The following is a 23,893-nucleotide window of genomic DNA, read 5'->3' on the forward strand; positions in this document are numbered from 1 at the left end:
GGATTCTACTTGTGTCGACACACTTGCGGCGTCTCATCTTCAGGTTACTAAATCTAAGGCTGGTTCTGTTTCAAATGAGGCAAAAAACCTCAAAAGGCGCAAATATATAGGTATCGGTAATACCTATACTTTTGAACCTTTTGGGGTAGAAACTCTGGGACCGGGGGGCCTATCCGCCCATCAGCTTTTCCGACAATTGTCGAAAAAGCTGATTGAGGTATCTCTTGACCGGAGGGCTGGAAATTATCTGGCTCAGAGAATCAGCATTGCCATTCAAATTGGCAATGCTGCCAGCCTTCTGGGCACACTCCCGCATGTTGATACTATGCAGGGACTGTACAATTTATAAATTAAATTTTAGTTTGTAGTCATCTTTTTTCTTTCTTTTTATAAGTAGTTTTAGTTTTAATTTGATTTAATTGTAATCTCTATTATTGTCCTAAGATGATTTTCTTCACTTAGGGTTATTCTAATTTTTTAAAATAATAAATGCGAAAGTTTGTCTTGAGTGCCACTGCGTAGTGAAAACACGTGTTTATTCTAACCTATTTCAGACTTTTTCAAGTATAATAATAAAAATGTTAAAAACACGCGCTATTAATACACTACCTCAGAGGTGGCGTGGAAACGTGTGCATATTATGACGCTTGCAACTTTTTGCATCGTTATATCTCAAAAACGGTAGCTTTATTGAAAAATATTATTGATACCTTTTTTATAGATAACTTAATGATCTACAATTTATGTCTGAGGTAATTTTCCGATTTAAAAAACTTACCGTTTTGAAGAAAATCGCGAAACACCCATTTTTTTCCTTTGACCTTGGGTAATTTTTTTCCTTATACCGGAATCATGGGGAATTTTGGAAAATTGTTTTTGATTGTGTTTTAAACAATTATACTCATTTTCAGTTTGATAGGAATTAATGTAGCTTCGAATGTCTAGATTAACCGGACTAAAGTATTTTTTTCATAGTAATTAGTTGCGGCCCGCGTGTGCCGCAAACGGTTCAAGCTAAATCCGACTTTCGGCGCTCAAAGTTACGGCGCTGAATCCACTGCGGGTAACGTAACGTGTGTTCGCGGTTCTACAGAACAACGTCTATGCATAAACTGAAAAATTAAGATTTTTTTTTCTTCGTATTTTTCCAGGATAAAAAGTATCCTATTTTATGCCCAGGATAATAAGGTATAATTATACCAAGTTTCATCAAAATCGAGCCGTTAGTTTTCACGTGATGCCTGAACATACAGACAGACAGACAAAAATTTTTTTAATCACATATTTGTGTTTGGTATCGATCCAGTAACACCCCCTGCTATTTATTTTTTCAATATTTTCAATGTACAGAATTGACCCTTCTACAGATTTATTATATGTATAGATATAGATAAATAGTGTAACTTTAGTTAATGTGACCATCTTTTTCTTGGTCTAGGGTTATGCTACCACCATCAATGGCTCTATTACCCTTCCGTTTGGTCTCCCACAGTGTACCCTTCCTTGACTCCCTACAAAATCAGTGTCCCTTTAGTTCTGTATTACTCATGTTTTTAGACGCGGTCTTTCTCTTTATGGGCACATACTTTAAAAATACCTTAGACATTGATGCAACTCTAAGCAATTATAAAAAAAATATTATGGTTTCTTACGCCACAATAATGATCCCAATCAAGTATAGAAATATCGATGCAATAAAACAAACTTAATTTGGTCAAATTTGACTCAAGTTTTAATTAATAGTACCATAAAAACGATACATAGAAATAGCAACTTTAGTGGATGATAAAGTCTAAGCAATTTAAATTTTGAGCATTGAAATATAATAATGTTAATAATAATTAAAACAAGGATTTATTACAACGGGTCTACATCTTATAAAAAAAATATTACAAAATACAACCAGAAATAATCTTTTTAAAGCGGTTAAAAGTGCTGCTAGACCTTATATTTCTATCGCTATTAAAATGCATCAGGGCTTGATATATTTTTGTTATTTTAAATACATACACGCCTCTTCCACTTTTATATCCTTCACATTCATAACTTTCTTCATGCAAGCTCTTTGGTTTACGGTATGCTTAACCTAACCTTCCGAGATTCTTGACCAGACAAGCCCCTGTAACATGACTCGCGCGACGCCGTTTATATCGCTGTTTCGATTTTTATTATGACGTGAAACGGGACAGCGATAGTGTTTCGCGCGATAAAAACGGCGTCGCGCGTGTTATGCTACGTTGAGCATGGAAGCTCTATGCAATTCGCACTCTATATATAAAAACTTAATGTCGAAACAGCTCAACTAGTAAGCATACCGGATATATTTCAAGTCTATGAGATTTATAGCACAAACATAGGAAACAGATGTTCAGTTATTTAGACAGGTATAGTTAGGGTTGTCAGGTCGCCTCTACCTAATGCCAGATATGTGTTTGACCCAACCTTGGTAAAAATATCACGCCTATTTCCTGGAGGAGTAGGCAGAGACTACATCTTTCCACTTGCCACGATCCCTGCATGCCTGTTTCGCTTCATTTCATACGTCCTTCATGCAAGCTCTTCCGTTAAGATATCGATTAACCCTCTTAACATTTGGGTTAAATCAAGCAGGCCAGACCGGAGTCGCTTCGTGTAAAAATCTGACTTACCCAATCCAGGATCACTCTGAAATCGCAGACCACGTTCCCACCCAGAAATTGTTTATATAACCGGGGGAATAACACCAAGCAATAAAAAGCCTATGTCCAAATTTATTCGGAAGCTTGGCAACCCTAATTACGGTACATACTACTTTTATCTAATGAATAATTAAAGTACTTGTTGCTGAACATTCCGTGCCTGGTTTGATGTGACAGAACATGCTGTGGCTTCTTTCTTCGGAAGCTGGTTGACTTGTAGAGACTTTTGGCTCTGTATACCCCGCACCTGTATACCCAATACAAAAAACAAACGGACCACTCTTTTTCCTATGGATGTCGTAAAAGGCGACTAAGGGATAGACTTAGGAACTTGGGATTCTTTTTTTAAGGCGATGCGCTAGCAACCTGCCTCTATTTGAATCTTAATTCTATAATTAAGCCAAACAGCTGAACGTGGCCTATCAGTCTTTTCGAGATTATTGGCCTTGTCTACCCCGCAAAGGATATAGACTATGACTATATGTATATATGTATGTAAATAAGAGGTGATCTTGTACATAAGCGGTCTTACATTGTCAGATGTGTCGCAATCAGTTAGGATCGGCATGGGAAAAATCTAAGTGTTGGGAAAATATCGTGTATTGAATGAAAATTGCCGCTTTGGGTGACGCGATGATTTACTGGGTGTTTTGTTGTTGTACTAGTGAACGGGTCAAGGGTCTTTTAGGTCTTGTCAGAATAAAAACAGAATTTTGCCAGTTCAAGATGTCTTATTGTCGTCTCGTCTTAGTGTCGATTGTCCTTTTTTTCATAAGACTGTCAGTCGGTTTTGGTCATCTAAATTGTCAAGTCAAAGAGTGTTTGTCCATGGAGGCTAAACGGCCGTTACAGTTAGCTAGATACCTATATTTGCATGTTTCTCTTGAGTATTTGATTAAAACTTTGTCTTTGAATCTTTGAATTCAATAACATCTTAAATATATTGATAGCGCAGGAAAAAGCGCAGCGGGGAGGATTTTATTAACGCACTTGAAAATCAACAATTTAGGATACTCGTATTCGTGTCCCTTTACAAATTAGTATGTTCCCAATTCGAGTAAGGTACGTTCATCTAGGAATTCCCCTTTCAACGTTTCAATTTACGTTTTGTTACTAGAATATGCCCGTGTGGTTCCCGGCAACAATAGAAAAAATAATAGGACCATTCCATCTTTTTCCCATGGATATCGTAAAAGACGACTAAGCTAATGCTTATAAACTTGGGATTGTTCGGAACATTATACGTATGAATCTCAATTCTATCAGTAAGCCAAAGAGCTGAACGTGGCCTATCAGCATTTTCAAGACTGTTGGCTCTGTCTACCCCGCAAGGGATATAGACGTGATTATATGTATGTATGATTTCAAAAAGGAGCGGGAGAGCAATGTTTTTTATACTCGTGTTGTAACATTATATTGTATCGGCACGTGCATCTCCGTTACAAAATTGAAAGAACTGTCGTAATCCAATATATTAATGACCATAACTATTAGACTGACTGACTGGTAATAAAATGTTCGTTAGTCGGGTCAGAGGTTGGTTGTTCTCGAGTAATGAATAATGGTACGTCATATAGAAATTGATCAGATAATATAATATTTCTAAGTGGCAGGGATGCATTCAGGAAGAGGATTCGGCCCATGTTTCAGTGTTTGATCCGGGTTGGGTACAAAATGTATTGGCTAGTTACAGGTATTGAATGGCCATTTACAGATATTTTCTCTCTCACTCTCACCTCATTTTTTTGTTTAACCCTCAAGATGGAAAATATGAGATAATTGCCTTTTTCAAAATACTGTTCCCATAGGATTTGGGTTAAACAAAAATCTATTACTAATTTTGATATTATTAATTTTAACTCCTAGGGCCCCAATATTTGAATTTGGATCCCTACAGTAACTCGATCCGGCCCTGGCACCTAACGCCGAAGTTTATGATTCAAAATCTATTCTTATGTTCCTACCTGTAATTAAAATTTATGAACTTGACCCGAGGGACTCACGTAGTCATTTCCGTGTGCAATATTTACAATAGCATTAGGTTTCGTGCAGTTGTATGGTAAAATATTAATTAAACATCAGTTGGAGTTTGGATTGGTGCGAAATTACAAGGAATGGGGGTAATGTTTTGCTTATATACCTACCTTTTCAAGACTGTTGGCTCTGTCTACCCCGCAAGGGATATAGACGTGACCATATGTATGTATGTATATACCTACCTGTTGTGGAAGTAATGAAACGTAGCATTTTTATACAGAGGGAATTTGCAAGGCTGTATTTTAGGCCATGATAATATTTTTCGCTATTAATAAATGTGGATTGGAGGTTATTTAATATCTTTTATTTTTTTCCACCAAACTATGGCACATAAATACACCACGTTTTGTCCCTTATGGGGTAAGGAGTAAACTCGAAGTTCATGTTATCAGCCGGGTTGGAAAATTAACGAATTGTGATTCAGATGGTAAGAGGTAGCCCATCGTCTAAAAGAAGAATCTTTTCCTTGCTTACTTTTGACTGTTAAAGTGGGACAGGGCCGGCCTCGTCGAACTTTCAAGGACCAAATTTCGAATATCTTGAAAAAGGGAGAAGTTAGGAGTATCCGTTATCGTCGGATATGCATGAAAAGAATAATGAGTGTGGAGGAAGCGGGAGAGGTGTGTAAGGATCGTGGCAAGTGGAAATCCATAGTCTCCGCCTACCCCAATGGGAGACAGGCGTGATGGTATATATGTATTGTTTTCCTTGCTTAAATTTAACAATCTGCGCTTGATGTATGGTACACATTGTTAAAAAAATAGCATAATTGGATAAATAAAAGGAAAGTTCTCTCCACTTTAGATATTCTAATTTGATTAAGCAATTTTTGCCTTGGAGAAATTTACCAACTAACACATGAATTAATATTGAGATTGTTTTGTTTCAGATGGCGGCCATTCCATCAATGGCCTGACACGATGTTTCGCACGGCGTCAGTCGAGGGCTCCGGGCCGAGGACGCCGCCGGCCTACGCCCCTCACCCCCCCTACGTCCCTCCCCGCTTCTTCCCTCCCCGGATCCGACCGCCCCCTCCCCAATACTGCTTCGACGCAGCACGCTTCGCCTGTGACGCTTCCAAACCACGCTACTTAGATGTAGAACGAGAGAGATTGGTAACAAGATGGCTGGCAGAAGCAAATGAGGCGTTGGTACGGAGGGAAAGACCTCCTCCGCCTCGATATAAGCCGCGAAGCAGCGAGAGAAGACCGGATTATTTGGAAAGGAGACCGAACGCTCCGGAATGGGCGGATAACTTTCTTCTTGGCAGAAGGAATGGGTCAGTGGAACCTGAAGATGATAGTAGTGAAGTGATGACGTTGAAAGAATTTGTGGAGAAGTTTTCCTTGCCTCGTGTGGTGAAATTCGAGGGTGAGGAGCGGCCAGTGTTGCTGTATAGAGTACTAGAGGCGCATAGGCGCGTGGAGGCTGTCCCGCTCTCGGGCAAGAAGGGGAAGCTGGTCGGCAAGCCGCTGTATATACCGGATTCCTATGATGGTGAGTACATTTATTTCGTAGCGTGAAGTTTTAGGCGTCATTAAGAAAGGCTAAGAAAACCCTGGAGAACTGTGTCTCCAACTGTATTGAGTTAGAGGATATATAATTTTCCCTAAAATACAGGTTCGTTCCTAGCTTAGGGAGCAGAGAATTATAATTCCTATGCATACAATTTTTTTTGTCTAATATTGTCTTGCTGTATGTAAATTGAATTTGAATTTGAATAAATAAATTTATTATTATTATATTATTATTATATCATAGAAATTGTAATAATTCAGAAATTATCCTTTGATTGGCACTGTCATGTCGTTGAGAATACTCAATTGACAGCAATATAGAATATTTCCACGGGACTTTCACCATTAGTGAAGCTATCAAACTGAATGTTACAGTCTTTTCAAGTCTGTTGGCTCCTTCTACTTCTAAGTCGAAAAATAAAATGAATATGCATTATTTCAAATACGTTTTTGTATATTCTGCGATCTCCCAAGAGATATCTTTATAAAGATATCTTTATTGACATTATAGGACCTGTTTGACTCAGACTTCAAAACTGGTTTCGTAATTATGAGGTAATTGAAGATATTGCAAAGCCTATATACTCTACATTATGTTATAAAAATCTATGGTTTATCTGTGTGTTCATATGTGCAAATCCCCGAATTTTTCGATACGGTAGGAATTTCTTTTATAATACTTTCTTAACGAAGGAAGTACCTATGCAGCCAAGTGGAATGATGTAGTCTCTGCCTACCCTTACGGGAAAGAGGCGTGATTTTATCATGTTGGTGTTTTCTTATAGGTAGTATATTAATTGTTTGGAGTTGTCTGCATTACACATAACTCGTAATTCTATCATCAAGCCAAATAGCTAAACGTGACTTTACAGTCTTTTCAAGACTGTGGGCTCTGTGTACCCCGCAAGGGATAAAGACGTGACGTGATATGTATGTATGTGTCTTACTCCTGATATGAAATCTGTGGACATTTGGATAATGTTGTTGACTTGACAAGATTGCCACAGCATTATGATGTCACCATTGACCCAAATTTCCAAAGGATTAGTGTGATACGTTTTACAGAACTACTAATGTTATAAATGAAAAAGTTTTCGAGTATGTAAGTATGTATGTTTGTTACTCTTTCACGCGAATACTACTCAACCGATTACTATGAAATTTGGTATGTAGTTAGCTGAAGACCCAAAATAACACATAGGCTACTATCCCGAAGTTCCTGCGGGATCGATTGTTACGTTATGGTAGGTACCCTTAGTCGCCTTTTATATCCAAATAACCTATTACAAAAAATACAATAAATTCTAACAAAGGCACAGTGTAACGCGGAAGCGGATCAAAGTAATTTACGCGTTATAAAACCATATTTTCGTACAACCGGGCCAATCAAACCGATTGATATATCGAATTGACGCAATCGTTGTGAGGTCGACTCGATTATTTGTATTACTCGATCATTGAGATCTTGTGAAATCACTCTTAATGTGACAGCTGATGAGGACACTAGAAATTCAATTAATTCATATTCATATAGGCACATATAATCAAAATAGTAACTGATTGATGTTTGTACTTAAAAGATATAGGCACAAAATCAATATGTGGGATACGAAGGGAAGCCGATATGTATGTATGTTTATACTCGCATCACCCGAAAATTATTCCGATTTGATTGCGGTTATCTCAGATGGCTTTTAATGGTTCAACTTAAAAACTGGTATACACAAATTTCCCTCCCACCACTCCTGGGGTCAGCTTTTATTAATTAACATTATCTTTGAATTTTTACGGCGAACGAAGGCACGGGCAGTAGATACAAAGAATAAATACCCAATCCAGAATCATGATCAAGGGCGCGCCGGTCTCTTGAGTGATGTGGAGTAATCGGGACTAACCAGGCTACGTAGCACGCGCGACGCTGTTTTTATCGCGCAATAAACTATCGCTGTTTCGCTATTTCTTATGACGTGAAAAGGGACAGCGATAGTTTTTTGGCAGGACGAAGAAGAAGACAATACAATAAAAATTCATAGTACGGTAGGCTAAGGGAGTAGCTGTGTCATCTTGCCTTGAATTTTGTATAGGAGGTGGCCCAGGTATCTCTTGAGCCGAGTGTACTTCCACTCATCCAAACTGTACTTGTGGGCGTAAGGTCACGACCTCTCTCTGCCTTTATAAGGGCACCCATTTCTGGTACTACCTGAATCGTGTGGGATTTACTGTGCATTAATTAATCATTTAACTCGGCCCTGTTGCGAATACAAAATACATGTTTCCTCGACATTGTCTATTACTAAGACGCTTATTTCTATTCAAAGCAAAACAGCTCTTTTATAGGTTTGACTTGACATATTTTAATTACTATCTTTTGCTTAAAGCTTTGCTTGTGCAAATCGTCGTTTATCGCAATTCCCGCGGGAATAGTATTTTTTTCCGTTATAAAAAGTACTACGCCCAGGATTATAAAGTATAATGGTACCAAGTTTTATTTGTGATCCAACCTGTTTTTGCGTGATGCTTGAATATAGTGATACACACCAAAAAACCTTTAAGGGTTTGTTGCCAATCAGCCTTTTTAATATTTTCAATGTATAGAATTTACCCATTACAGATTTATTACAAGTATAGAAAATACTAACGACTATAGTAGTTACAATTACGACCTACACACACTTTGGAATCGGTTTTACACGTTTGGTTCATTGAAATTTAGAATCGGTAAGTATTAACTTCAATTATAAGTAGTGTTTGAAGTCATGTGGTCAAGTACGGAGTGGTTACCGGCACCAATCTTTCCCATGGATGTCGTAAAAGGCGACTAAGGGATAGGCTTATCAATTTGGGATTCTTAGTTCTGGCGATGTGCTAGCAACCTGTCACTATTTGAATCTCAATTCTATCATTAAGCCAAACAGCTGAACGTGTCCTATCAGTTCAAGACTGTCGGCTCTGTCTACCCCGCAAGGGAAATATACTATACGTGATTATATGTTTAAGGTCATTATGTGATATGCACCAAATTTTGGAAATAAATGTATTTCTTGCCCTCTCTTGAAATTTCTCCCGGTGACTCAATAGAATTGGCATAATTGACCTGTAACTTACTCAGCAGTCCATATGCGGATATAATTTAATTAAAAAGCTTAAAGTTACCTAACGAGCTTCTAACTGCCTATTTACGCTGACGGCGCATTAAGGCATTATAAGGTGGCATTACCTTTCACAAAGCAAGGAAGCGTAGGCTTACAATTGGGCGTGCAGTACTCTGTGCTTAAGAGTTTCTCAAAGTTGTGTACTACTGGAGGTAAGCTTAGAATAATGGCGTGTACGCGACATGACATCAATTAACAAAAACAATCAATTAATCTATATCTATCTTCTATCTTCTATCTATATCTTCTATATCTATCTATCTATATCTATCTATATATCTATATCTATATCTATACTTATAATAAATCTGTAGAGAGGTCAATTCTGTACATGGAATATATTTTCAAAATAACTATCAGGGGGTGATTAGTGATCGATACTGATGCCAAAAATACAATCAGTAAAATTTTTGTCTGTCTGTCTGTCTGTCTGTATGTTCTTTATAGAAACAAAAACTACTTGACGGATTTTAACGAAACTTGGTACAGTTATTCTTCATACTCCTGAGCAGGTTATAGTATACTTTTCATTACGCTACAATCATTAGGAGAAGAGCAGTGAAAGGAAATGTTGGGAAAACGGGAGAAGTTACTTGATTTTTTAAGCTACCGTCGCGTGTGCAGCCTTAATGGTTAAAGATACAGCAAAACCATGTATAACAGAAATATTCTACATAAAATTATTAAAAAAATATCCCAAGACAGCATAAGTCTATCTTTTATGGTTGACTCACAATAACACGTGTAATTCCTAATAGCTTAGCAGTTCGGAGATTTCTGATTATATTTCTTTACTTTGATGTTTATAATACCAATAACACTCACACTCATTCATAATTCTTAAAAAATTATATAAGTACCTATTCAATAAAAAAAGAATCATCGAAATCGGTATAGAAACACCAAACTTATACATGAAATAAAATACCCTAACAAGCCATCGCGCGTAAATACTGAATCATGCTATAAGGATTATTTTTGCGTAACGGTTGCCGCGCTCGACGCGGCTAGCGGAGGCAGGGTATAAAAGGGGCAGGAGGCGAGCGCAAGCTTCATGACCAAGGCAGCCAGGGGGAGACTTCACGCAGTTCTCTCTTCCAGCCTCCCCCTGAGGACGAAGCTCGGGATCTACCAAACGTACGTCAGATCCCGCCTCACGTACGCGGCCCCGGCGTGGTACGCATTCTGCTCTGAGACCAACAGGAGAAGACTCAGAGCCCAAGAGAACCAAAGTCTCAGAGCAGTCGTCGGAGCCCCGCGCTACGTGAGGAACTCGACGATGCTCAGGGACTTGAAGAGGGAGAACCTAGATATTCGAGAGGGCGGACGCGTCATCACACAGCCACCTGCGCGGCATCGCGCCGCACCACTCCGCTCCCTCCGGGCCGTCGGGTGAAAACCTTCCCTCGCTGCCTTGCGGCTGACGTCGTCAACCAGTGACGACGCCGCCGCTGATGGGAACTCCCAGTGTATGAAGACGTGAAGACCCAGGCCGTCACGGCCGCCCCATCGACCTGCCTACAGTCGTAGGCAGCGATGATGCCATTGAAGAGGGCCAAAAGCCCTAACCAATCTACTCCGACTCCACTAAGGGAGTATGGGAAGACCCGACGACGGCAAAACAGTATTGCACAGGCGTTTCAACTTTATTTTCATTTCTTTTTCTTTTGTAAGTTGTAGGTACATATTTCTGGTTATAATTCTATTAGAATATTTTTTTTAGTTTAAATAGGCACTTAGATTTATCTATACTAATATTATAAAACTGAAGAGTTTGTTTGTTTTTTTTAATGTGCTAATCTAAAGGACTACTGGTTCGATTTGAAAGATTATATTTGTATTGAATAGACCATTTATCGAGGAAGGCTTTAGGCTATATAACGTCTAGATGCAACTATTAAACTATTAGAAGCGAAGAAATAATGGAAAATGTGAAAAAAAATCGTGGAAGGAGCATCCTTGAGGGATGATGCCCAAAATAACTATTCCACGCGGACGAAGTCGCAGGCACAGCTAGTAAATAATAATATGTTTAGCTTAGTTTGACTAGTAAAACACGTGCCATGTGGTTCCCAGCACTTAAGAATAGGAACACTCCTTAACTTCCTACGAAAGTCGTAAAGGCGACGACGAAGGGACAACTCGGGATTCTTCTTTTAAGCGATTGGCTAGCAACCTGTCACTATTTGAATCTCAATTCCATCATTAACCATACAGCATACAGATAATTGTGGCCTTTCAGTCTTTTCGAGACTTTTGGCTCTGTGTTCCCCGTAAGGGATAAAGACGTGTTTATGGTGTACCTACTCCCAAATTAGATTTTGATTTACAGATTTTGCTGAGCCAACTGTACTTTCTTACATGGGACGTACGTAAAACTCATTGAATCCTAATATGGTGACAATTGATGGGGTTCACAACCCAACAATGGGCTATCATGCCATAATTATGTTGTTCAATTGTATGTCATTATTTATTAAGGTTTTATTTGTGACCGTGACTTCGCTCTCGTAATGTTTCTTGGCAGTCTCGATTGGTATGTAATTGTGTTTATAGCGCCGATGTGGTAGACAGATCCTTATGTTTGTAAAACTGCCTATTACTTGGCTGTTTGCCAGTTTGCCACTTCTATAAGCTCACGAATAGTTTAGCTTTGTTGATTTTTTCTATATTAATCAATGCTTATAATACATGAATAATAATAATAACACTTCAGTCTTTACAAGATTTTTGACAGATCTATCCCACAAGGGATATAGACGTGACCATATGTATGCATGTATGTATTATAATACATTTAGCGTCGATAAATGGTTTTTTTAAAGAATTCGAAGTAAAAAAAATCCTTTTAAATTTTTTTGATAATTAGATAGTTCTCTCATTTGCTTTGTGAAAGAACAAAAAAGCATTTTTTTTTCTATGGAACGTAAATATCATTGCGCGCTAATTTTTACAAAATTTATTAACGGCCAATCGTACCAAAAGAGCGGAAATTAATTATTTAACATTTGTATTCAGTGCGCAAAACAAGAAACGGGCCGCTGCGGACGCGCATGTCTTTGGTTTTAAATTCAGTGGAATCCATACATACAATAAAATTGTAACTGATCAATGTCTCTTCTTGAAATGTTTTGTGTATAAATACATACATATAATCACGTCTATATCCCTTGCGGGATAGACAGAGCCTACAGTCTTGTAAAGACTGATAGGCCACGTTCAGCTGTTTGGCTTTAAGATAGGATTGAGATTCAAATAGTGACAGGTTGCTAGCCCATCGCCTAAAAGAAGAATCCCAAGTTTATAAGCCTACCCCTTAGTCGCCTTTTACGACATCCATGGGAAAGAGATGGAGTGGTCCTATTCTTTTTTGTATTGGTGCCGGGAACCACACGGCACTTATTTATAAATACTACAGGTATTATACGCGCACGTTACGTAGGAACCTTTATTTTATCTCGGAAGTTTCGAATTATGTTACAATGATCCGTGGTCAATGTGAAAATTTATAATCAATTATTGAAGTATATTTCCGAATGCCTAAAAGCGGAACGTGGAACATCAGTCTTTTCAACTGAGATGTGACTGTATGTATGTATTCTATATCGGAAAAATCTATTTGGGGGATTTAAATATGACCAGCAGATGCCGAAACTGTGATTTAAGAATTTCTGTCTGTCCGTATGTTTGTATTCGCATCACGTGGAAACTATTGCTCATTTGAATGCGGTTTTCTTAGATATGTCTGGCTTGGTTCAACTTAAAAGCTGGTATACAAAAATTTCTTCCCCACCATTTTAAAGGGCTTGTGAACTATTTAGTCACACGTTTTACGGTAAACGGAATCGCAGGCATCAGCAAGTACAAAATATTCTCTCAAAATAACGTCACATTCTTACTCAATATCGTGAAATAAATTCGTAACTTTATATGCATGTTTCCTTTTTTTCACATTTTAAGAGTTTTTATTTCGTTGAGACCGGTGTGTGAGTCATGGTAAAAAGGTTAATATATTTTTTTAAAGGTTTGTATACATTACCTTTGCTTCAGAGATTTTTTTTATTTTTGAATTGAGAATTTTAGAATTAACTTATAGATACTAGTCAATTTTTAAACTAGTTAACCAATTAGTTAAATTAGTTTTTTTTTGTTAAACATGCCAGTTCGAATTCTATACCTACTGTCCAAATACTGTTAAATATAATGAATTCAAATTTCCGTTACCTATATGTATACGTATAATAATGATCTTTTTCAAAACCTCTGAAATCTGATTTCCTTGCCATTGGTTATCAGAAAAAAAAACATTTAAAAACCGAAAAACTCATTGTACTTATTACGATTATGCATAAGTTACAGACGTTGTAGTGTGCTAATATGAGGTATTCATTCAACATTAGGTATATTCTACAAAAAAAATTTGTGTCAATCAGTCACGTCAATCTATGCTTTAGTGTGTAACAACCTTTATTCATGCTACTGCGTTTCAATTTCTGAATCTGGTCCGATCGCAGTGTTTTTTTTAGTGCCCGAGTATATCGGATGAAGATATTACGATAATATAGTGATAATCTAGATTACTAAATTACTTACAGTATTCTTATTATGGTACTTTCATAAGTAGTTCCATGTACGCTCACGCAAACATCAGTGCCAAAGTGGCAGATTTTTCTCACCCTTACGGGGTAGACAGAGCCGACAATCTCGAAAAGTCGGGAAGGCCACATTCAACTGTATATCTTAATAATGCAATAACATAGTATATCATATTATCATGTCTATATCGATTGCGGGGCAGACATAGCCAACAATCATTAAAATACTGTCTTTGCTCCAAGACCAGCATGTAAATTAAGACTAGATATTTATATAGTAAGTATTTTAAAGTATCTCAGTCACCTTTTAGAAAGAGTCGTCCTATTCTGAAACGCCGAGAACCGCACGGCACTAGTGGAAGCATAGAATTATCATAAACCAAACAATAAAACAGCTATCCGAAGATTATCTGCAGTATAGTACAATGTACCTAACGGTCTGCAGAGGTCGCGGGTTCGCTTCTCAGGCCGCTAGTTAAAATTCAAACGTTCGCTGATTCGACAGTCATTTATATATTACCAGCATTTGCCCGCGACCTCGGAGTTTCTACATACATACATACATATGTTCACGTCTATATCCCTTGCGGGGTAGACAGAGCCAACAGTCTTGAAAGGACTGAATGGCCACGTTCAGCTATTTGGCTTAATGATAGAATTGAGATTCAATTATTTTAACCTAAATACACTATAGTTTTTATGTGCATAAATGATTTAGTATTTGATTTACATAGCCCAGTAGCATCAACAAAGACTTGCTTCTCAAAACAAATGGAATGTTCCGGCAGTAAACTCGCAGCGATGGAATACCGTGATCGATTACAATCGAGTGAGGCACGCGATCGGAACGATTAATCGATTATTGTACACCTGCTGGTGTGCAAACAAAACGCGTTCGGTTTTTGAATGTTTAATGACCGTTCGTTGTAATATTTGTACCGAAATATGTAGATATGAAGTAAAATTCCAATAAGATTGGTTCAGAAGATAACACATGAAGAGGTAAACAAATTGTTTTAACAAATAACAAATTAATGTAGACAAATTACACAGATTGAGTTAGCCTCGAAGTAAGTTCGGAACTTGTGTTACGAGATACTAACTCAACAATACTATATTTTATAATAAATACCTATAGTATAGATAAACATCGAAGACCCAGGCTAATCAGAAAAAGTTTTTACTACGCTTTAATTTTTACACCATGCCCTGGCCGGGATTCGAACCCGGGACCTCCGGTGACACAGACAAGCGCACTACCGCTGCGCCACAGAAGCCGTCAAGCAAATAAAAATCATCGTCGTTGAAACATATAACATACATTCATACATGTGGTCACGTCTATATCTCTTGCGGGGTAGACAGAACAGTCTTGAAAAGACTGAATGGCCACGTTCAGCTATTTGGCTTAATGATATAATTGAGATTCAAATACTGACAGGTTGCTAGCCCATCGCCTAAAAAAATAATCCCAGGTTTGTAAGCCCATCTCTTAGTCGCCTTTTACGACATCCATGGGAAAGAGATAAAGTGGTCTTATTCTTTTTTGTATTGGTGCAGGGAACCACACGGCAAATAAACAAACTTATTTCGCATTTATAATATTCATTGAGATTGAGATGAATTTCGAATACTTAAATATTTTAAATCCAAAAACAGTTTACAAATGTAACCGTATTTTATATAAACATCGTTTATATTTAGTTTCAACAATAAAACGAAACGAATTAGTGCTATCTGTGTACGCTTTGACATTTTGTGTTCGAGATTCCGCGCCCTTTTTTGTGAATAATAAAAGTCCAAAAAAAGAGTATAAAGGCGGCGTTCCCAAGTTGACATAATTTTCTGTATTTATTTACTAATAAAAGCATTTAGAGTGCAATATATTTTATACATCAAATGCTTTGGGGTTGAGACCATTTAAAAAACCCTACGTACATATTTACATAAAATCACGCCTCTTTTCCGACGGGGCTAGCAGAGACAACATACAAGAGAGTTGATTTCCGTACCTAAATCATTTTTAAACAATAAGTTATAATGTTAAATAACTTAGTCTATGAAGAAATCGACAGGGGAAATATGGTTATTTATTACGCTTGAAATCTCTGAGCCATTCACCCTGAAGAAGAGAATACACGCGCCTCTTTCTCAGAGGGATAGGCAGTGACTACATCTTTCCTGTTGCCACGAACCCTGCATACTTCTTTCGCTTCATCCACATTCATAATTCTTTCATCTGTTTTGAGAATATCCTTCAAAGGTTGCGGTGGTCATAAGGAGTCGCTTCGTATAAACTAAAAACGTGACTTATGTCCAGCCTTTTTTTTTCCTTAGGGAGAGAACAATAATAAATAAATATATACGAAACGAATTATACAGTTTGAGTTAGCCTCGAAGTGAATTCGGACTTGTGTTACGATTACGAGATAACAATCTATCAATAAGTAGTCACTAGAAAAAATTACACGTTAGTACATCAAGTCACAAAAACTACTAAAACTCACTGCAGATTCGCATCTATTACCGAGTCATAGAGTTCCATACAGAGTAACTTGATATGTGGTTTGTACAGTAAACCACATATCAAGTTACTCTATATAAAGCAGTTATATTAACTTCTCCAAAGTCACTGCGGATTTAAGAGTAACGTGCAGGGTAGCTTGACATATATTTGACTGTACATTGTACAATTATATTATGTAGTAGCAAAGGTTTTTAGCCGCTGTCCTTACATTGTTCGCCGTGTGAAGTATGTTACACCGACTCCCGTCATTCCCTTTCTATAAGGTCAGTTCATATTAAATACACGTGTACTGCTTCCATTCCATGCTAGCCTGGTAGTATGTGACAGCTGATTCTCTTCTGAAACCGCCGAGCTTGCATGAAGAGAGTTATGAATGTGGATGAAGCAAAGGAAGTATGCAGAGATCGTGGCAAGTGGAATGAGGTAGTCTCTGCCTACCCCTCCGGGAAAGAGGCGTGATTTTATGTATATATGTATGTATAATATATCATACTTATATATTTAACCCATGCGAAGCCTGGGCCAGTCTTACATATATAAATAAAACCCCGCTCCATACAAACGTGATTCCTGACGCCATTCCAAAAAGCCGAACATAACCTTCGAACTGCCAGTTCCTACTCAAACCACCGTTAATTATGTCTTCGGGTTGCGAAACCACAGACAATGGTTGTCTATGGGACAGCCCTGTTGCGACAATAGTATTGTGCCTAACTATTCACATTACGTAATCATGACAATGAGCATTTTGTTTGAAGGATTCAGGCTGGAGTTAAGTTTTGTTGAACTATAGTAGCGACCCGTTGCACAGATAGCATTTATTGACAGATACTAGCTGTCCCGGCAAACGTTGTTTTGCCATACAAATAATACTTAAGTAATTTCTAGTTAAAAGAAAAATGTTAACGGTGGACAACCCTTATCACTGAGGGGTATGAAAAATAGACGTTGGCCGATTCTCAGACATACCTACTCAATATGCTCACAAAATTTCCTGAGAATCGGTCAAGCCAAACGGCGGCGGAGGAGTACGGGAACGAACATTGTGACATGAGAATTTTATATACATATAAGATATGTTGAACTATACTAGCGACCCGGTCTTCGCACAGATAATTTAATAGACCTTCCTCAGAAAATCATCCTTCCAAAATTTCAAGCAGGAACAAAATCCTCAATTTCATCATTAAGCCATACAGCCGAACGACGACTTTTAGTATTTTCGAGATTGTTGACTCTGTCTACCCCGTTAGGAATAAAGACATGATTATATATGTATGTTAAATATCTCAATTTTTACTTTAAGTACGGAACTATGTTTTTATTTGCACATACACATAGCAAGGTGTTAATTTTTGGTTATAATCTGTTGTGTATACCTAAATAAATAAAATCCATAGAGTAAGAGAGGCGGCCTCTGTGGCGCAGCGGTAGTGCGCTTGTATGTGATACCGGAGGTCCCGGGTTCGAATCCCGGTCAGGGCATGATGAGAAAAGAACTTTTTCTGATTTGCCTGGGTCTTGGATGTTTATCTATATAAGTATTTATTATAAAATATAGTATCGTTGAGTTAGTATCTCGTAACACAAGTCTCGAACTTACTTCGAGGCTAACTCAATCTGTGTAATTTGTCCAAAAAAGATAAAAGATAGATAAAGAGATAAAATCGTGCCATAGATAAAAAAACCCTGACCTCATCGTAGGGTGGTCCTAACCGCAGTTACTGTTACCCAAAGCACGCGTTTAGCTAATGACAGCAATAACGAACAGTTACGTAATGACACGATACTAATACCAAGTATTAGTACCAACAGCGTAATAGCCCATCCCGCCGGGGGGATCGGTTTGTGGTAGTACACATACATACATAAAATCACGCCTCTTTCCCGGAGGGGTAGGCAAAGACTACCTCTTTCCACTTGCCACGATCTCTGCATATTTCCTTCGCTTCATCCACATTCATAACTCTCTTCATGCAAGCACGGCGGTTTCGGGTACTTTTGACCTGACCCTTTACCAGGACGTCCTTAATTTGATCAAGATACGTTGTGGTAGTTATGTTATTGTATAGCTTTTGCCCGGGACTTCGCTTCTGTAGCCTTATAAAATACCTTTCAAATGAATACTGCCCTATAAGCGTTAAGATAAGACTAAGGGATAGGCTTACAAACTTGGGATTCTTTTTTAGGCGATGGGCTAGCAACCTGTCACAATTTGAATCTCAATTCTATCATTAAGCCAAGTAGCTGAACGTGGCCTATCAGTATTTTCAAGACTGTTGGCTTTGTCTACCCCACAAGGGATATAGACGTAACCATATGTATGTATGTATGTATGTAAGCGTTACGATAAACTTGCGCTTCCAATTCAAAATCACCTGAACCGTTGGACCATCAACGCTCAAGAATTGTGTCTTCTTCTTTAAAATAATAAAATCGTTTATTTCCTCAATTAACAAAGACTTAACATGGTTTCTTAATGCTAGTACTCAGCTAAGTTGGCATGTTACATCAATCTTTGAGGAGAGGCTAGTTCCTGAAATAGGGTCTTTGTCGTTGCCTTTCCCCACTTTCTACGCGGGGTCGGCACAGTATGTTAATTTTTTTCCAATTACTTCTGTCACTTGCCATCTCACTGTTCACTTTTTACTCATAGTATCCTTTACGCCGTCCATCCAACACTTTTTCGTTCTTCCCCTATTTCTTAAACCTTAATCGCTCAAGAATTGTGTCGTTCATCTAAATTTAGAAAGAAGAAACTTAATGACTGACTGATATATCAACACACAGCTCAAACCGCTGGGTCTGGAAATTGGTCTAGCTTTGAAATTTGGCGTGTAGGGTCTTGGAATGTGGTCTAGGAGTGCAATAAGCGACGATTTCCCGAACTTTCCCAAAAAATCGGGAATTACGGTGATTTTTCATTTTACGCGGACGGAGTCGCTGGTCTCTAGTAGTTTTATACTCCGGAAGGAAATAATGCAAATAAGAGAGCAGGAAACATGATTATTAACAGATTTATCAGTAAATTCCGCTGATTGTCGTAAATCCTTCTTAAACAATGGGTTACATTGGCGTTACGAAGAAATCGAAAGAGGAGATATGGTTATATAGTGCCCTTGTAATGTCAATTTACTTAAAAAGTATATGTATGTTATTTATAAATACTACTCTTTCTTAATCTTTCCTAATATTATAAAGCTGAAGAATTTGTTTGTTTGATAATATTTTTGTGTTGAATAGACCTTTTATCGAGGAAGGCTTCAGACTCGTAACATCACGCTGCAACTATTAGGAGCGAATAAATAATGGAAAATGTGAAAAAAAACGGGGAAAATTATTCATCATTTTATTTTTTGCATCATTCATGATGCTCGAAATTTTATTTGATTAATGTTATTTTGGGCATCATTGATGATGCCCAAAATAACTATTTAACGCGGACGAAGTCGCGGACCCAGCTAGTTGGTAATAAACGCGCACGTAACGTACCTTTATTTTATCGCGGACGTTTCGAATCACTTTTATTTATTTATTTGTTAAAAGCTTGTTACAATGATCTGTGGTCACCGGGTGAGAGTCGCTCGTAGTTAAATATTTGTAGTATTAATAAATAGTAAAATGCAACTCGAAAGTTTATAATCAGTATATATGTTTACATAGAAAGTTTCATTACAAAAACATTATACTTTGGACTTATTTTAGGCGATAGGCTAGCAATTAGCAGCTGTCTATGTAGGTACATAAATGCTTTCGATTCTTGAGACACTTTGATTCTGTTAACCTCGTAAGTAATAAAAACGTGACAATATGATACAACTTGTTAACATATTGTTTACAAAAACGAGATTATTTTTTACCATCACGTCTTTCTCCCTTACGTGGGTCACAGAAACTAACAGTCTTGAACTGCAATTGCACGTGCAGTTGTATGGCTTAATGATGGAATTGAGATTCAAATAGTGACAGGTTGCTACCCCATCGCCTTAAAAGAACAACCCCAAGTTTATTGGCGCCTGATTGACTATTACAATGTGCATGTGGGAAGATTCTATCATTAAGCCAAACAGCTGCACGTGGCCATTCAGTCTTTTCAAGACTGTTTGCTCTTTCTACCCCGGAAGGATATAGACGTGACCATATTTATGTATGTATGTATGCGGGAAGTAACCTACATATATGTATACATAATTTTTATTTTTTTTATTGTTTGTTTCTGACAAGTGAAACTAACAATATGCTTTAAAACCTTGCAAAAGTCGATTGGTATGGGAATGCCCTCACTAAGTAACGTTAAGCATAGCCACTTAACTCAGCAATTAACCACAGATAATAAAGTAAAGGCTAGTAGTGAAACTAAGGTCGTCACGCCTAGTTGGGCCGACAAAGGTTGTTATGTTTTTCTATTACAGTATGTGTGGTCACGGGTAATTATTACAGGAGTATTGAAAGTGAAACTCTTTCGTTTAATCGGCGTATGTTCATCAGCAGGACTAGACAATTACAGCGTTAACTCTCATTAGAAATGTATTGATTTAGAAAACACTTTCGTTTAAAGAGAACCGCCTCTAATCGATATCCTTCTGTTTTGAAGTCGGTTAAATTCCTTGAACTTTCTTCTTAGTACAAGAAACGCGAGATAACTGCGGACAAACATACAAACTAAGAACCACCTTTTTTATGTAAGCGGCAAAAAAAAGAATTGGTGACAATGCAAATGAGATTTATTTTCAGTAGGTTACGATTGTTTTGGCGGGAAAAATGTCTGATCAGCTGATCGCCCTCCGCCATGTTTTTGAGGTGTGTCAGACCAAGGCAATAGCCCGAACTAAATTAACTCGATGGCGTATTCGGTGTAACACAGTCCGCTATTATTTGCCACGATTCATAATTTGTATATATACAATACAAATTATGAATATATATATATACATGTATAATAAATTTTAACTTAAATTTTTTATCGTCATTTGACGTCAACCAATGTGGTTAAACCATACGTTTTGACAATTATTAAGCGATATATAGTATCCTATAATAATGAATGAATAAAAATTTTGAATTTAAAAATTTTGAATTTTTTATCAAAGTCGTTATAATCGATTTTTTTTGGGAATAAAAGCATTTATAGATCTTATCTCTCTAATTGTAAAATTACATTAATTTTTTTCTGAATTTATTTGTCATTACATAACTAGGATTAACTACTACAGCTTTAGAAATATATATAGCTAATTTAAAACACAAAGGTAGTGAGTAACAAGTACTTTGGATATTAGTGGACTGGAGACAAACAAACAAACTCTTAATAATGGATGATGTAAGATGCATTAAGCACGATTTAAGTGACTTTTGCAACGGCTTAGTGACATAATATAACTTTTAATGGATTGATGGAGGTGACAGAATCCATTCTTTAAATCTTTCCATTTTCTGTCGTAAGACCCAAAATAATGTACAGATTTGAAGATTTTTTTTTCTCAAATCAACAGCCAAGTACTTAAATTTAACTATTCTTAACTAGTTGTTGCCTGCGACTTCGTTCGCCGTAAGAGTTCAACCTCAACCAATTTTGCCTCCTTATAGAATTAAGGGAAGAAAATTTAATGTTGGACGTCAAAGTATGAAAAAAGTAAATTCTTAATTTTCAGTATTAAACTTGTTTCTTAAAAACGTGATGTAATAAGAATGTCATATGTATTGTGTCATGTAGCACTTTAGAATAGGACCACTACATCTTCTTACCATGGATGTCGCAAAAGGCGACTAAGGGATAGGCTAATGAACTTGGAATTCTTCTTTTAGGCGATTAAGGTCTAGCAACCTGTCACTATTTAAATCGCAATTCCATCATTGAGCGTGAACGTAGCCTTTCAGCCTTTTGGCTTTGTCTAACCCGTAAGGTAAGATGTGATTACATGTACGTATGTTTTGATTTTCTGTGACATAATAACAGTGAGATCTGTCAATAAACATGTCCAATTCAATTCTCATAAACCCACGGATGCTAAGTAATCGTAAACAACTTGAGCAAAGCATTAAATTTTTATGCAAATGTTAAGTAATTAGCTACTTTCCTTTTGCGTGCCCTCTCGGCCGGAACGGCGGCCATATTGTTTTTATTTTTATTTTTTTTAAAAGATCTTTACTTTTAAAGTAGGAAATTATTTTTTGTTCGTCTGGGTATAGACTGCAGAGACAAAATATACCATTAGAAAGTGTAAGCTAATAAAAGACTTCAAAAAAATAAAGTCTATTTTTATTTTGCTGAAATCTCCTAGCTACTTTTTGTGTTTTTATAATCCAGGCGTGTTTTTTGTGATGTTTTTACGGTAAGGGGAAAATATCGTGAGAAAACCTACGCAGCCAGGCAACTGATGAGTAACCATGATTCAATATGTGTTAGGTTATCTTGCAAAGGTTGCGAAGAAATTCTCTCCGCAATTTTCTTTAGAGAGGTCACGGCATATGAGTATGATGAATACATTAACTTTTTTGTCTGTTTTATCAAAAAATCAATTGTCATTGGCACACAGCTATTACTGTTATTTTATTCGGAGACTAACGACCCGTTTTGACATCGCACGTGTAGCATTAATAGATAAACCATCTTCAGAAAACCCTCTTTCCAACATTTCAAACAAGGTCAAAATCGTACACTTTCCGAGATTAGCGCATACATACAGACAAAGAAAATAGAGGGACTTTATGTGATGATTCACGTGACAAAGTAATTATTATTTATTTCTTCAAACATCGTTAAAAACAAGAAATGGTTAATGAATAAAACAGTACTAGTTTGCATTTGCATGTATATCAAACGTATGTTTGTCCGTCCGTGCGACGGTATTCCGCGTACATTTGCATGTTGAATTAATTTGTTTTGACAGCTATCGGTGTTGCCACCCACGTGAAAAGTCGGAATTCCGAATTACAAGGGAAATTAGTAGAGACATAATTATTTTATTATTAAATCTACCAATCAAAAAGTTCGTGCCCAACGACTAGTTGATACTATAGATTTCTTTGATACAATAAATGAAGAACAACTCAAATAACACGTCTTTATTCCTTACGGGGTATGTTAAGCTAATAGTTTTAGGACTTAAACACCAGGTTTTTTGGTTTATTATCAGAAATATAATCGAAGCGTATAATATATAATTGATGGAGTGAGATTCAGAGAGGGTGATTATCAATCGTTTTTAAAAATTAAATCTTTTTATTAAAATTTGGATTTAAATTAGCTAAAATGTAAATCTTTTGATATTTTCAAAACTTAATACATTTAAATATTTGAAAAAAAAAAAGAATTTAAATATTTGAAATAATATAAACATACTTCAGTAAATTTATTAAAAAAGAGCTTGTGTAGGTACATCAAAAG

At 37.0% G+C, this 23,893-nt stretch overlaps 1 protein-coding gene across 1 annotated transcript in view; it reads left to right on the top strand.

Annotated features, from left to right (window-relative positions):
• Positions 1–23,893, top strand: part of LOC106135974 (uncharacterized) — a 99,952-nt gene that overhangs the window by 43,482 nt on the left and 32,577 nt on the right. The window contains exon 2 of the mRNA XM_013336401.2: positions 5,605–6,212. Coding sequence (XP_013191855.1) covers positions 5,636–6,212 — 577 coding nt within the window. The 5' untranslated portion in view covers positions 5,605–5,635. The remainder of the gene's footprint in view (positions 1–5,604; positions 6,213–23,893) is intronic.

This window comes from Amyelois transitella, chromosome 24 (genome assembly GCF_032362555.1).
Source record: "Amyelois transitella isolate CPQ chromosome 24, ilAmyTran1.1, whole genome shotgun sequence".
Taxonomy (NCBI): Eukaryota; Metazoa; Arthropoda; class Insecta; order Lepidoptera; family Pyralidae; genus Amyelois; species Amyelois transitella.